This window comes from Branchiostoma floridae, chromosome 19 (genome assembly GCF_000003815.2).
Source record: "Branchiostoma floridae strain S238N-H82 chromosome 19, Bfl_VNyyK, whole genome shotgun sequence".
NCBI lineage: Eukaryota > Metazoa > Chordata > Leptocardii > Amphioxiformes > Branchiostomatidae > Branchiostoma > Branchiostoma floridae.
Window position 1 is genome coordinate 10,272,637 of NC_049997.1, and position 14,941 is coordinate 10,287,577.

General features: G+C 43.3%; 2 protein-coding genes across 3 annotated transcripts in view; both read left to right on the plus strand.

Annotated features, from left to right (window-relative positions):
* The first annotated feature begins 483 nt into the window (after positions 1–483).
* Positions 484–3,123, plus strand: LOC118406549 (sodium-dependent lysophosphatidylcholine symporter 1-B-like). The gene is made up of 4 exons (XM_035806636.1): positions 484–1,010; positions 1,254–1,391; positions 2,293–2,466; positions 2,898–3,123. Exons 1-4 carry the CDS (start codon positions 910–912, stop codon positions 3,079–3,081), a joined length of 597 nt encoding a protein of 198 aa, XP_035662529.1. The 5' UTR covers positions 484–909; the 3' UTR covers positions 3,082–3,123.
* A 719-nt stretch (positions 3,124–3,842) lies between these two features.
* The window catches only part of LOC118406547 (sodium-dependent lysophosphatidylcholine symporter 1-B-like), a 12,105-nt gene continuing 1,006 nt past the window's right edge, over positions 3,843–14,941 (plus strand). The window contains exons 1-13 of one of the 2 annotated variants that reach the window (XM_035806633.1): positions 3,843–4,296; positions 7,423–7,585; positions 7,762–7,883; positions 8,212–8,338; positions 9,263–9,341; positions 9,839–9,999; positions 10,140–10,230; positions 10,479–10,603; positions 11,247–11,330; positions 12,129–12,212; positions 12,613–12,725; positions 13,190–13,327; positions 14,432–14,605. In XM_035806633.1, the coding sequence (XP_035662526.1) occupies positions 4,241–4,296; positions 7,423–7,585; positions 7,762–7,883; positions 8,212–8,338; positions 9,263–9,341; positions 9,839–9,999; positions 10,140–10,230; positions 10,479–10,603; positions 11,247–11,330; positions 12,129–12,212; positions 12,613–12,725; positions 13,190–13,327; positions 14,432–14,605 (1,517 nt within the window). In that variant the 5' untranslated portion in view covers positions 3,843–4,240. Of the gene's footprint in view, positions 4,297–7,422; positions 7,586–7,761; positions 7,884–8,211; positions 8,339–9,262; positions 9,342–9,838; positions 10,000–10,139; positions 10,231–10,478; positions 10,604–11,246; positions 11,331–12,128; positions 12,213–12,612; positions 12,726–13,189; positions 13,328–14,431; positions 14,606–14,941 lie in introns of those variants that run through there. The other variant, XM_035806634.1, reaches the window with a different exon arrangement.

Sequence of the window (14,941 nt, forward strand, 5' to 3'; positions counted from 1 at the left end):
ATTCTACCATTATTTACCATTTTCTACCATTTTTTGTAAATGGTTCAGTGGGCTGGGAAGATAGCAATTCACACATTCTTGCAAAGTATGGTTGGGTGCCATGCAACAATGGCCCACTACAAAGGATCCACCAGTGCCCAGCAGTGAAATCTAAAAATATACAGATACAACAATAGGGCTTACTTTTATGGGGGCAATAAACTAATTTAACCATTTGGCCAGGTTTACCATTTTTTGTAAATATTTGTAAATGTGAAATAATCACACAGAGGTTTCACAATAATTCTAAATAAAGATATTTTTGTACAGTTACTTTCAAAATGTTTCTAAAATATTCAAAGGAATTCAAATATATGAGTACTTTCTCAGTCAATTTTTTAAACATAATTTAATTATTATGGCTCAGATATTCTTTTATTCAAAATAATTCAGACTAATTATAAATATCGCCTAAAAACCCTCATGGTGTCTTGGAATGGACTCTATGCTGTTTGGTTAAATCTGAAAAGTAAAACCTGTAAATTGATGAGCTTTCACCAGTTTACACGTGATTGTAGTCATATATGCGAAGTGAAAATCTACCACGTAGCTTACAGGTTCAACCGCACAACATGGCGGATAATGTTACGTCTTTGTCACGTGGGTGCAAACAGCCGATGCCAGCGTAACGTGGAAGGGTCCACTCTTGCACAGGGGATTCAAATTAAGATTTTTGAGTGAGGTAATAATGTTGCGATAGTCCAAGTATGGCTACATGAAGTAGAAGTAGCATTTGGATGGCCCATTTCTTCAAAAGGGTGATGTATTATAGTCCATTTTTTTGCATGGGGAGGGACTGAAATATGCTAGATTTGCTCGCAAATGTTGCCTTTCTAGTTGTTCTTATTTTCCTTGTAGGCTGCAGTCCCGATGTACATAGGATTTCAGTTTATACCAAAGGGAAGCCTGACTGTTTTTGCTGTTAGCATTGGTATAGGCGTCACTGCGCTTGCACAAATGTTTATACCATGGTGAGTTGACGCTGCGAGATTTACTAGCATGCAAAAGACGAAAAGTTCAAGAACTTCCTGTGTTCGCCGCATGGGCTACTCGTATGCATGGGATGATTTTTTACTTGATCGATAAAGAATATTAGGCGTACAACATTTGAGTGAGTCAATAATCTTAAACAAAATGCATAGCTTTAAAACGTCTAACGTACCCTCATTTGTTGACACTATTCAAATTTTTAAACACAACATCTGCACACACAGGTTGATGGTCAGTGACATTACAGAAGACTGCTACCTACAGACCGGTGAAAGACTGGACACTCCCTTCGTCGCCATCCTCTTGTCCTGTGGCAGTCTCGCCATCACCGTGGGACTGATCATGGCCACCATCGCGCTGGAGTGAGTACCGCTGACATGGTTTTCAGTTTTGCACATTCAATTCCCTACGCAGAGACATCCAACGGCGCCAGCAAACCGCCTCTTGTCTGTACTCTGCTATCTCAACCGTCATCATTAGTTCCTATGGGCGTCGCCACAGACCAGCTATCAGCCAATCAGAGAAAGGCCTTTCAGTTTTCAAAAGGGATCTGGCAAATAAAAGAGTAAGCTCATTAATATTTATAAGCAGGGCGGTCAGGAACTGATGGTGACGGTTGAGATAGCAATGTACAGACAAGAGGTGGTTTGCTGGCGCCGTTGGATGTCTCTGCGTAGGAGAATGTGTACATTTAGCATTATCATGGGTATAGCAACAGCGTGGTCACGTGTCCAGGGCTTCGAGGCCAGTCGTTCTGAGGAAGACAGGACTACAGGGTCACGTGTCATCGGCTATGAGGTCACGTGCACGGGGATCAGTCATTCTGAAGAAGGAGTTCGGTCTTAAATTCGATGACGTCAATGTCTTCATGCTATTGTCCATAGAATCAGAACCATTTGTACAGAACGTTGCCTTCCGACCCATTCTGCTCTTATCATGACGTGACAGTAATTAGCAACCCTCAAAATGGCCAAAAGAAGTGCGGGGTTTTTCTAGTGCCTAGGGAAGCAAGCTGTGGTTTCAGTAGAAAGGTATATTTTACAGGAAGGGGTTGCTTGGCACTAGCCCTTGCCATTTAACGTGCTCAAGGCACCTCCTAGAACACGGACCTATGTCCCTTCCGAAAGACTTGTGCAGCCCCAATCCAGGGGCCTCCGGTTGCCAGTTGCATCTAATCGGAACCAGGAACTCAATTTGCATTTGTGAGACTCCTGAGGTTGACACAGAGTTTTATTGCATTGTCGTTGTGTTACCGCTTCGCAGAATCGGAGGCTACAAACTAGGATCTTGTACTCAGCCTGACACGGTGGGAAGCGCCTTGCGGATTCTGCTATCAGCGTTTACGTCAGTCCTGACCTTCATCGGTGTGGTGTTTGCATGGAGATATCCCATCACTGAGGACAGGCGGAAAGAAATCGCCGAGGCCATCAATAAACGGTTAGAATTTCTCTATTAAAAAATGCGCTGCTAAAGCTTCAACTGACTCAATTTCTACTTGATGATCACTTGATTTTGCATTCGGAGGGCCCTAGTTCCGAACGCGCATGCGCATGGAGATGCATTCTATGAAATACAACAAAGTTGAAGAACCTTTGAACAACGTCTGCGTTTGAACTACATGTATATGCATACCTTGGGCAGGCGAAAATGTGGAAGGATATCAATATACGATTAGGATGAGCTACGCCTACAAGATCCTTCAAATACATTTTTTTGTTTTGTACAATGCTAATAGACCCATCGTGGATATAACAATCCACTGTCACTCAGATTCAAAAAGGCCATGGGACCTGAACCTGTCGTATGGCGCTAGCCTGTATTCTGCTCAGAAGACCATACCTTAACTTTTGCCTTTCAATTTCCGACAGAAAACTTTCAAGGGACGCCCAACTTGACGAGATCCAGCGAAACGGAAGCCTGTCCAACATGAACGGAAAAGCTCTTCTGCCTGAGGAGTCTTCGAAGCCAGAAGGATTACAGGAAGAAAACAAACTTCTGTCGTCAGAACTGGACTTGTCTGTACTTTTAGATTGTAGAGAATCAGTGGTATGATGCGTGGGGAGATGCCACAGGAAACCTAGATGTCCGGCTTTTTAGAACATCGTACTGTTTTAATAAGAGATAGGTTTTTGATAAATGTATGACAAAAAAGGGAAGGCTGCTTCTATCAAAATTGTTGTTTGTGTGTGTGTGAAAGCGCCGCCAAGTGACAGAGAGCAGTATTTCAGTCATGGAACTTCAGCGAATACTCAGAGCTTTTCCCAACCAGCAACATCAGCTTCTCCTCAGCAAAAGCAATCTATCCTGACACATGTAAATTCTTCGCAAACACAACATTATTTTACTGCAAATCTACATCTAGTGAAGATGATGACCGAATTCTGCAGTACTGATAGACGTTGCTAGATGTCGCTGTGAGACACACACACACAAACATTGTACACACACACAAACTGGTCAAGGTTTTGCTTAAACTTTTGTTTATTGCACGAGTATCACATTCAGCTCAACTGAACGAGAGGACAAAAATCATTTGTGGCAACTCCTATGAAAGCGTCAGGTCCAGATAACAGAACAGAATTTAGACATCTGTGACAAAATCTCTAAATCTCCACTGGTCTTAAATATTAACAAAAGTGAGCCAATCTCTGCTCAGTTTAGAAACTGTCTAAACCTCATGCATTAAGTGTCTTCTGATTGGTAGATGGAGATGTGCCGATAGCAACTTTGGAATGGTCAATACGAGCGATCGCTGTTGTTGTTTATATCCGGAGTATTGGACGGTTGTTGCCTACGTATACCAGGACGTCAGTAGATAGGATCAAAAATTGATATTTAAATTAGCGGTTCAAATTACTGGTTAATATGTAAATCAATCTTTTGCCAAACACCTGCTTTTTGCCTACCACTACGTCACCGTGACATTATCGCGATCGCTCGTTATACTTTCCAAATATGCAAAGCTGCGTAGTCACTTTTAGCTATTTCATGTCCTGCAATCCTGTTAAAAATAACGTAATTGCCAATAGCATTGTACATACTGTACAAACACAATGAATATTACCATGTACTTTAAAAGTACAAAACGGTCTCCTATGCACGCGGGTAAGCAGCGCGCATGCGTGCATATTTGAGTTAGCAGCGTCATTTGGCGTAGAGACGCTACGTTGACAACATACTAGTATACAGACGAGCAGTTGACTTACAACTAATGTATCACAATCTGTGGGAAAGCTGTGGTGTTGTCACACATTCTAACAGTACAAGGTATGAATTCTGTTTTAAACTGTTTATCAATTATATTTAGCTACATACGCCGTTACTAGATGGGGTAACATACATTCTCATAATTCCACCAGGTGTCATTATACCGCCACCTCAAAAAACGTTGTTATAGAGGCCTTCTCAAGATTATTTTCAACACCTATATATCTGAATTGTATTACATTGAAGATATTGAACATTCGGTGTTCAAGACAATCTTGGGAAGACTATACTAACGTTTTTTTAGGTGGCGGTATAATGACACGTGGTGGAATTATGATAGTCGATGTTAGATACTAGTAGTAGAAAATGCTACGGCGTCGGTAGAAGATTTCCTCATGTGCAATTTTACTACTCCAAAGTACAAAAGTAGATCACTCTTCGTCGTAAGTTATTTGTAAATTAGCAATCATCTTGTACTAGTTTGGTATAGCTGAGTCAAAAATGTTTGTTTACACAAAATATGTTGTTTACGCTGTGCGAATTCTGGTTGCATGCCTGCATACCGTCTTCAGTCAAGGAAGGAGTTATCTCCTGGTCTTGTCACTTCAGGTATGTCAAGGCGACCTGCGGGTATAATGAATGAATGAAGACCTTTATTGCACATTTTTGCCACATCGGGCTAAGTACAGGTCACAACAAGACATGTGGCGTCGGGCGTGGCGTAACTGTTAGAGAGTTCGGCTCGGAATCTATGGGTCCTGAGTTCGATTCCCACCTTGCCCCCGACGTTGTGCCCTTGGGAAAGGCACTTTACACGACTTTCCTTCTGTCTGTACCGTGTATGTGACATTGTTAATATAAGTTACAAAAAACTTGAGTGCAGTGCCACATCGTCCTCGTCTGTCCAAAAGCAAATAGAAAAAAAACAAAAACAAGACATGTTGAAAAGACACAGTTCACAGATACAAAATGAGACTATAGATTCAACTTCTCCTCGCTTTTCTGTTAAAGTGGAGATATGTTTTATGATCGATGGTTTGTCTAGTTGCATTAGGAATATGAATTTTTCTACAAACTTAGGTGTATGAAATAAGGAGATTGGTTTTGTATAACCTTATACAGTTCATTTCTCTCTACGGTATACAATCTACACTCTACTACAAAATGACGCTCGTCCTCTATTCTATCTTAATTACAATATAATGAGGAATTGCACGCACGCGTCTCCTTGAAAAGCATTGTGCATTGCAAACTAGCCAATCAACTACTGTATTAAAACGCCAGGTTTTTAAGAAAGTTTATTTGAAAGTTTAATTAAGAAAGTTTATTAGCAAGTTCATGCCCGTAGGCTAATTGCAAGTACAGTACATGGTTCAAACAAGATAGGGAATATGAGTGTAACAATGAACCGTGATAAATATTTATACATTTTGTAGAAAGAGACTACTGGAATACTAGAAGATGAACAGCATTTTATCTTACATTGTAAATTGTATCATAAGGAACGAATTGCGCTTTATGAACATATCAGAAAAGAGTTCCCATATTTTAAACATTTTAATGCAACGGATAAATTTCTATTTTTTATGCGCCTAGATAAACCCTGTATATCAAACATTATCTGTTCCTATATCTACACCTGTACAAAGAAGCGAGAAGATGTCGACCATCCTATTAGCCTAGTACCTTCAATTAGTTAAATTGTATCTTGTTGTCTCTGCATATGTCTGTTATGTCTGTTATCAGTGACCTGTACCTAGCCCGTCGAGGCATGAATGTACAATAAAGATCTTTCATTCATTCATTCATTCATTCAGTAAAGGAAATGTATGCATATCCAGTCAGACGACATGGCCTGTTCGCGACACGTCACCCGTCGTATCAAAACTGTCCGTTTTACGCCACCGCACCCAGCTTCTTGTGCACGTGGAATAGTCATAAGGACAGACGCAAGCCGTCTGAGGGCGTCGGGTTCCTAAGTATTTTATAGCCCCATCAGTGGCCGTCTCAGACGGCCGTCTCAGACGTCTTTCAGCCGTCTGGGCGTCCAACAAAAAAACTGACAGAACGGCCCGGACGCTCACGATGTGTTCGCGGCCGTTTCTGACGGCAATGGACGCGTCCAGAGAGTTTGAAACGCGCTCAGACGCCTTTGGACGCCTGTAGACGCCGTCTTAGCAGTTTCGGACGCTTGAATTTTCACAGAGGACGTGCCAGCTCGGGTTGCTTTGAGGCCATGAGCGTGCCACAACAGGAGATGACTCCTTCCTTGACTGAAGACGGTATGCAGGCATGCAACCAGGATTTGCACAGCGTAAACAACATATTTTGTGTAAACAAACATTTTTTGACATGACTAATTTAGCCGTCGGGTCCCTCGGCATGCGCTTGTCACAATTAATTAATGTCCGAGGTTATGCCGCCGTGCCCGTCGCTTTTATGCTCACGAAAATCAATCTCCAAGCAGATCCTACGGTGCCACAAGATGGTATCAAAGCTGGCCAAGGAGTATAGCCGGCCAAATGGAGTCAAACGGGCACTGGCGGGGTAGCACGTCACACTCCTAGGCCGGCTTCATTCCTCTGCCAGCTTTTGATACTATCTTATGCTACCGTAGAGTCTGCTTGGACGAAATTGTGTGTCCGATCTGCTCCAGGAAATGCACAAGCTGCGTGCCAAGTTAGTAATGCAAATGCGAAGTAATGCGAAGTAATGCACGGGTTCGGACTTTGCGCGAAGTTGCTGAAAACACGTCAATCGGCACGAAACGTGTGATTCTTCGAGCGCTGCTGTCCTAACCCGCGTGCGGTTACTCTCGTGGCACTAACTCCGCACGTGCAAAGATAGCGACGTTCAAGGAATCGCACATTCGTGCTCATTCAGCAACTTCACGTTGTGCTAATCCTCTTTTCATGCACCCCAAATACATATGTCACTAGCAACGTCCAGAGTAATCTCCGAATCTCCTGTATCTGTATCTATGTAGCTGGTATAACCGCCCTTCGGTGTAGAACACCAGCTTTGCGGGTACGCGACGCGGCAGCAGCTGGTCATATTACACTGAACGACCCGTCACTCCTAATTTTTGCGCATCTATCTGCAATCTTATCTAGTTTGTAATTAAAATCTTGAAGTCGTATTGCTGTGTCGTGTATTACTTAACTTGTATTTCTTCCGTGCTATCAGTTACCACTGCAGCTTGACCATGGCCGAGGTAGCCAAGACAATGACAACGAAGCCCCTGTCTGTCGTGGCGAAGTTGTGTTACGCTTTCGGTGGTGTTGGCAATGAGATCATATTTATCGTATTCGGGGCGTACACCAGCATCTTTCTGGTGGATGTGGCACAGGTACTAAAGCTAATTCATTATTATATGTGATGTGTTTTCTGTCCAGTATACCGCGCTACATGCGTGTACTTCAAGATTTCGTCGTTTATTTTCATGTCTTACTTAGGTCCCATTTCTTAAAATTCTTAAAAGCATTTTACTGAAAGCTTGTGTGTGTATTGGTTACTCTTTTCCAGTTGCCACCCTTATTTGCAACGTCCATTATTTTCGGCAGTAGGGTAGTGGACGTCTTGTGTAATGTCTTCATGGGCCCGTTGATTGACAGGACGAACACAAGATGGGGGAAGATAAAACCATGGTAACGTACAAATAAGATTTTACATTTATCTTCCGACATAGACGTCACATCTATGTAGTTTACAGTCTACACGCAAGTGCAGTGTTCGACACAGCAGTATCTTTTTTAAACAGTACATTCATCGCAAATTAGCAGAACAGAATAAATTATACGACCATTTACAATTATGTCAGTAGACTTCATATGTAGTCAAACACTGGTACATGGTTGTTTCTAAAAAGAACGGTGAACATAGCAAATGTGCCCCTTTTTGTAAGTAATTTCCGGTAGGACGAATATAGTTTTCTCCATAGTTCTGAAACTTCAAAGCACCTACCTTATTTTCCAGGATCGTAACATCAGCTCTGGTTATGACTGTAACGAACGCGTTGATCTGGTATGTCCCGGATGTTGGGACGGGCGGAAAGTTGGCCTGGTACATCATACTGTACATTGTGATGAAGCTAGCCTGGTCGGTAAGTCACTAGCCTTATGATCCTCATCCTCAAATACAATTGAAAAAACAGCTTTCGTCACACCCACCACCACACCAAGTATGAAACCAATTCACCCAGCCGTTCTTGCGTTCTTGTTGACACACAGACACACACACGGCAGCCGTGACAAACGCTAGCGAAAATATGACCTCCATGACACTTCAGGGAGGTAAAAATTCAATCTCTACAACTGTATAATAAAAAACGGAGATTTACTTCCGGTCGTTTCGAGTGACATCCTTCACTCTTCTTAAGCGTCATCAGAATACACTGGCAAGACAATTCAATCTACTGAAGAAGAGTGATGGATGTCACTCGAAACGTCCGGAGGTAGATCTCCGTTTTTTTAATCTAGTTGTACAGATTGAATTGAATATTGTTTACCTTGATGTCTAGCCTCCATAAATGGAAGCCTCTTGATCATTTGCTGACTCTGGTGAGCTTTTATTTAAACAGAAAACGGATTTCTTATCACATAGACATGTACTAGACTCTAGCAGCTACGTATACCTTGTTCTGATGGTCCCCAAACGAGAGATCAGTTCATCATTAGAACCAACGTATATAGTCTGTATATGTAAAAGTATATAAACCGTGACTTTAAAAAGAATGTCAGGGATCGTAATACCCCTTTCACATTTGGTGAAAATCAATCGGACGACGATTCTGCGGCAATCGCCCGAGTCTCGCTTATACACAAATGTAATAATAACTTTATTGTAAAAAAATTGTACAAGGTGCGAAGTATGGCTTATATGTGACAGGACGGTATTTAGGTCAAAAATACGCGCAACCCTCTGTCGATCTTAGATATGGCTGATCTTCCTTCGATATGCCCGAAGATCGTGGATAATGTGACAGGGGTATAAACGCTTGTCAATGACATGAGCTGTTTTCTTTCAGGGTTTTGTAATTTCCTACCGCACGTTCGTGATGTTTCTGAGCGATGACAGCTCCGAGAGAGACTCGGCCATCCAGTATAGTAAGTACTATCACTTAAGCTAGAGGCACAACCCGCCGTACGTGCAATTTGTCCGCACGTTTTTTTGGGAGGCCACGTCCGCCACGTATTTCTGAAAACGGTCAGGCTGTACAGGACAGGCGCGTCGCCCGTACTGGCACGTCGCCCGTAATCCGCAGCCCAATGGCACACAAAGTTTTGCCTGCACGCAAAGTTCAACGTCGTGTCTGCGTGCTCCAAATCCGTCGGATTCCCTACGAGTCCGTACGGAGGCGGTACTTGCCACTTACGTATTTGCACGTACGGTGGGTTTAGCTTTACCCTTAGCTTTACGTATTCATAGATGCACGAATGAAGTCATGACGTTTTATAAAAACAGGGTATGTGGAGACAAACGGTGGTTTCAAACTGGTATATTTTTACTATATTACAATTTGAAACCATCGATCGTCGATTTGATGTCCCTATGTAACATGTTTTCAGATAAAGGTGAATTAATGTTACCCGTTCTTTCTCAGGGGCCATCTTCACAATTGGAGGGACTGTTGTAGGAATGGTAATGCACGGACAGATCCTTGCATCTTTCAGACGCTCCGAGCACGACTCCTGTGACAACATGACTTACAGCGGTAACAACAGCACCAACAGTTCTGTGGATGGGGTTTCTTTAGAGATGACGGTAAGTCAATGTACACCTGTAGCCTCCTTCAGAAAACTTATCGAACATTTAAGCTGTTCTTAGCTAGACCATGCGACGGTTAACATGATGTATTTGCCGGCAAATGTTGCATTTCTAGTTTTATTGTTGCGTTTCCTCAGCGAATCGGTTACATGGTCTCCTCAGCAGCTGTGTGTGGTCTTCTGCTGTTGAGTTTGTCAGCGATCGTCTTTGGAACGACAGAGAGAAAAGGTACGAAGGTTTAGGGATGAACCGTTACTTTGAAAGATAGTTGGTACACATATTTTGACCAACAACATTAAACGTTTAGTGTAATCATGTATGAGATTGTTTCTTTGATGCCACTGTCAAAAGTAATAAAATCTAACATTTTTGATACATTTTACTGCTTGTTGTTATCCCCTAAAATTGTCCCAATTTCCTGGATCCCTACTAGCTTCAGGATAAACCTTGACGTTTCCTTCAACTTGTTGTTCTAGATATTTCAGCGACATCCGGAGGAAAACGTGGCCAGAACATGTTCAAGACGGCGAAGAGTGTGCTGACATTTCGCCCCAATGTCTACTTTCTTCTGGCATATTTCTTTATCCAAGTACCTATTTCTGTGAGTATCATATTAGAAATTCAAACAGACTCGTATCAATCATTATTGCACATTTTCTGACTGATTTTCATATCATCTACTTGATGTGGATCTGTAAGATCGTTTTACAGACCCCAATCCTGAGTCGTCGCCCAAATGTTTTCTGTCACTGATAGACATGATTGTGGTTCACTCTCATTACATTTGGCCGAGACCATCGACATGATGTCTTTGTCAATGAGAAATTTTGGTACTACTAGTATGTAACGCTACTTCGCCTTTATCCGCGGGGTAACCTATATCCGTTGTTTTTCAAAACAGGGTATTGGGGCACACCAAGCCGACGGGTGGTAGTTTTTGACTGCAAAGTACTAAAAATATTGCAATTTGAAACCAATGTCCGTCGACGTGATATCCCCAAATACCCTGTTTTGATAGAAACGGATATAGGTTACCCAATGGATAAAGGTGAGCTAGCGTTACAGGATGTTCCCATCTAAAGACGCGTGGAATAGAACCAGTCAGTTTTGCCATGAGGAAGGTTACAGACCGTTACGGAACCGCCGATCATGATTTCATGTCTAGGTCGTGAATAAAGAATCTTATCATCCCTATACCTGTCACTGAAAGGTTGGTTCACACGGCTTAACATTTTTATTTGCAGATAGGACATGGTGCGATCGCCCTCTACGCACAGTATAGTCTGGACCTGGAAGACCAGATAGAGAACATCCTCTTAGCTTTCATGGTAAGAAACAAAACTTCCATAGTGTTCTTCCTCTGTGTACAATGTTGATGTTACACCTTACTTGTTTCTATTACAATTTGAATTGTCAAAAGTTCATCAGTTTAGATAACATCCATTCTGTCCAAGATCAAACTGTTATGTCCAACACAAAGAGGAAACTCATCATCATCATCATCATCATCATCCCATAGCTGATTAATCAGCCGTAGGGGCAGCACAACATGTTATGTTGTATCAATACGGCAATAGGCATTTTGAAACTGTTGAAAAGTTGAAACTGGGCGCGCCAAAATGGACAAAACTTTCAGAAAGCCTACGGCGTCGCCCGTCTCTACGCCATTTCTCGAGAAGGAAATTGTGATAGGAGCTTGCTACAAAGCCTTTTCATAATATTTTTCTGTTTGAAGACAATCTGTATCTGTATCTATATAGCCGGTATAACCGCCGTTCGGCGTAACACACCAGCTTTGCAGGCACGCGGCGCGGCAGTAGCTGGTTATATTGCACCAAACAACCTGTCACACCTAACTTTAGCACATCTATCTGCAAGCGTTCTTTAAAGCTATCCAGAGAAGATGCCCCTACTGTGCTTGGTGACAACGAATTCCACTCTACGATAGTTCTGGGAAAATACGAATTTTTGAACACATCAATCCTAGGTTGGTAACTCTGGTACTTGAAGTCATGGCTGTTTCTTGTTCTTTTTTGAGCTGGTATGATATAATTATCAGTCGGCACGTCTACCAGCTTATTGAACTCTGCGCTTTGATAACATTGATGTTACGTTCTTTCCAATAGGTGGCATCAGTGTTAGCCATGCCTGTTATTGGTTGGGTCGTGTCCAAACTTGGCAGGAAGACTTCCTACATTTGCTTTATGCTGGTAAGGCCCTGAAACTCTATCTATACTACACATGTATGTTTAACTGTATGTTTATGCATGTGACGTTATATAACGTCAAAACAGAAATCTACCTGGTAGGTTAGAGGTTTAATCATACAACATGGCGGACAGTGTTTACGTCATTGTCACAAGCAGCCAATACCAGTGTAACGGAGAAGGGTCCACTTTTGCACATGGAGGGAAATTAAGAAAATTCTATTTTGGAGTGAGAGAATGTTGCGATAGTCGAAGCATGGGTATATGTAGTAGAAGTAGGTTTGAGATGGTTGATTTCGTGGAAAGAGTGATGGATAATAGTCCGTTTTTTGCATGGGAAGGGAGTGGCGTATGCTGACTTTGCTCGCAAATGTTGTCTCTCTACTTCTTATTTTCTTTGTAGGCTGCAATCCCGATGTACATAGGATTTCAGTTTGTACCAAAGGGGAGCTTGGCTGTTTTTGCTGTTGCCATCGGTATAGGCATCACTGTGCTTGCACAAGCATTCGTACCATGGTGAGTTGATGTAGTTTTATACGAAGTAAGAAAGAGCAAAAGTACAAAAGCTGCATGTATGCTCGCTGCATGCGCTGTTTGTGTTGGCCTCCTTCGCGAATATAAATTTATGTCCCATATGTATTCCTCAATTAAACAACTTGCGCTAATGCCCACTAAAAGTAGCCTGGGTACCATCCGGAAAGCAGTTCGCTCCGGCGTTCATTATATACTATATACAGTCGCTTCTAGCTCTGACATTCATTATACACTATATACAGTCGCTTCTCTGTGTTTCCAGAAGCGAACATAGGAGCGAACTACTATCCGGATGGTACCCAGGCTACACTAAAAGGCCTCGAAGGAGGCAATCAGGTAATGCATAGCTTTAGAGTGTCTAACATACCCTCCGTTGTTCAACAATGATCACGTTGACACCACAAAACTTTTTTAAGCAAGCGCAAAATATGTTTGCATACACACAGGTTGATGATTACTGACATTACAGAGGACTGCTGCCTACAGACCGGTGAAAGACTGGACACTCCCTTCGTCGCCATCTTCCTGTCCTGTAACAGTCTCGCCATCACCGTGGGACTGATCATGGCAACCATTGTCCTGGAGTGAGTACCGCTGAAACAGTTTTCAGTTTTAGACCTTTGTTTCATTTTCTATTTTATTCACAAGATTCTTATTCAGAGGATAAGACAGGAAGCAAGCAAGCATTGCTTATCTAGGTCTGTCCTCTTACACAAAAACGAATTTTTAGACCTTAACGTGATCACTGGTCACGTGTCCATAGCTACGGGGGCCAGTCTTTTGAGGAAGACGGGACTACAGGGTCAGCTGTCCCAGTCACGTGTCCCGTAGCTACGGGACCAGTTTTTCTGAGGAAGACGGGACTACAGGGTCAGCTGTCCCGGTCACGTGTCCCGTAGCTACGGGACCAGTTTTTCTGAGGAAGACGGGACTACAGGGTCAGCTGTCCCGGTCACGTGTCCCGTAGCTACGGGACCAGTTTTTCTGAGGAAGACGGGCCTACAGGGTCAGCTGTCCCAGTCACGTGTCCCGTAGCTACGGGACCAGTTTTTCTGAGGAAGACGGGACTACAGGGTCAGCTGTCCCGGTCACGTGTCCCGTAGCTACGGGACCAGTTTTTCTGAGGAAGACGGGACTACAGGGTCAGCTGTCCCCGTCACGTGTCCCGTAGCTACGGGACCAGTTTTTCTGAGGAAGACGGGACTACAGGGTCAGCTGTCCCCGTCACGTGTCCCGTAGCTACGGGACCAGTTTTTCTGAGGAAGACGGGACTACAGGGTCACCTGTCCCAGTCACGTGTCCCGTAGCTACGGGACCAGTTTTTCTGAGGAAGACGGGACTACAGGGTCAGCTGTCCCGGTCACGTGTCCCGTAGCTACGGGACCAGTTTTTCTGAGGAAGACGGGACTACAGGGTCAGCTGTCCCCGTCACGTGTCCCGTAGCTACGGGGCCAGTCTTTTGAGGAAGACGGGACTACAGGGTCATGTGTCACGTGTCCGGTGCTAAGGGGCCAGTCTTCTTGAGGAAGACAGGAGTCCAAAATTCAATGGCGACATTGTCTACATTCCATTATCAACACAATCACAACTAATCGTACAGAAAGTTGCCTTCCGACCCATTCAGGTACAGACACAGACACAGACTTTTGTTTATCATCTGTTGCATTTCCTGGGTGTTCCCGCTGCAGAATCGGAGGCTACAAACTAGGATCTTGTGTTCAGCCTGACACGGTGGGAAGCGCCTTGAGGATTCTGGCGTCAACGTTTACGTCAGTCCTGACCTTCATCGGTGTGGTGTTTGCATGGAGATATCCAATCACAGATGCTAGGCAGAAAGAAATTGCCAAGGCCACCAATAAACGGTTAGAATTTCTGCTTCTATGGTTTATCTATGTGCTACCTCACCTGATGATCACTTGATTCTGCAGTTGGAGTACTTCTGAACGCGCATGCGCAATGAGATGCAAACTAGGAAATACAACAAAAGTGAAGACATTTTGAACAAAGCGCGTCTGAACTCCCACTTTGGTGTAAATATGATTGGGCAGGCTAAAGGGAAGGATTGGAATGAGCTCCACCCTCCAATACCGTGCTAAACGCTAGTTTCCAAGCAGACCCTACGGTGCCTTTAGAAATAGTATCAAAGCTGGCCCGTTTGACTCCCTTAGCCGGCTATCTCCCTTTGGCCGGCTATACTC

Coding starts and splice junctions, on each gene's coding strand:
- LOC118406549 (XM_035806636.1), top strand. CDS start 910: ATGTACATAGGATTTCAGTTTATACCAAAGGGAAGCCTGACTGTTTTT. Junction 1,011..1,253: donor GCACAAATGTTTATACCATG/GTGAGTTGACGC, acceptor CTGCACACACAG/GTTGATGGTCAGTGACATTA. Junction 1,392..2,292: donor ATGGCCACCATCGCGCTGGA/GTGAGTACCGCT, acceptor ACCGCTTCGCAG/AATCGGAGGCTACAAACTAG.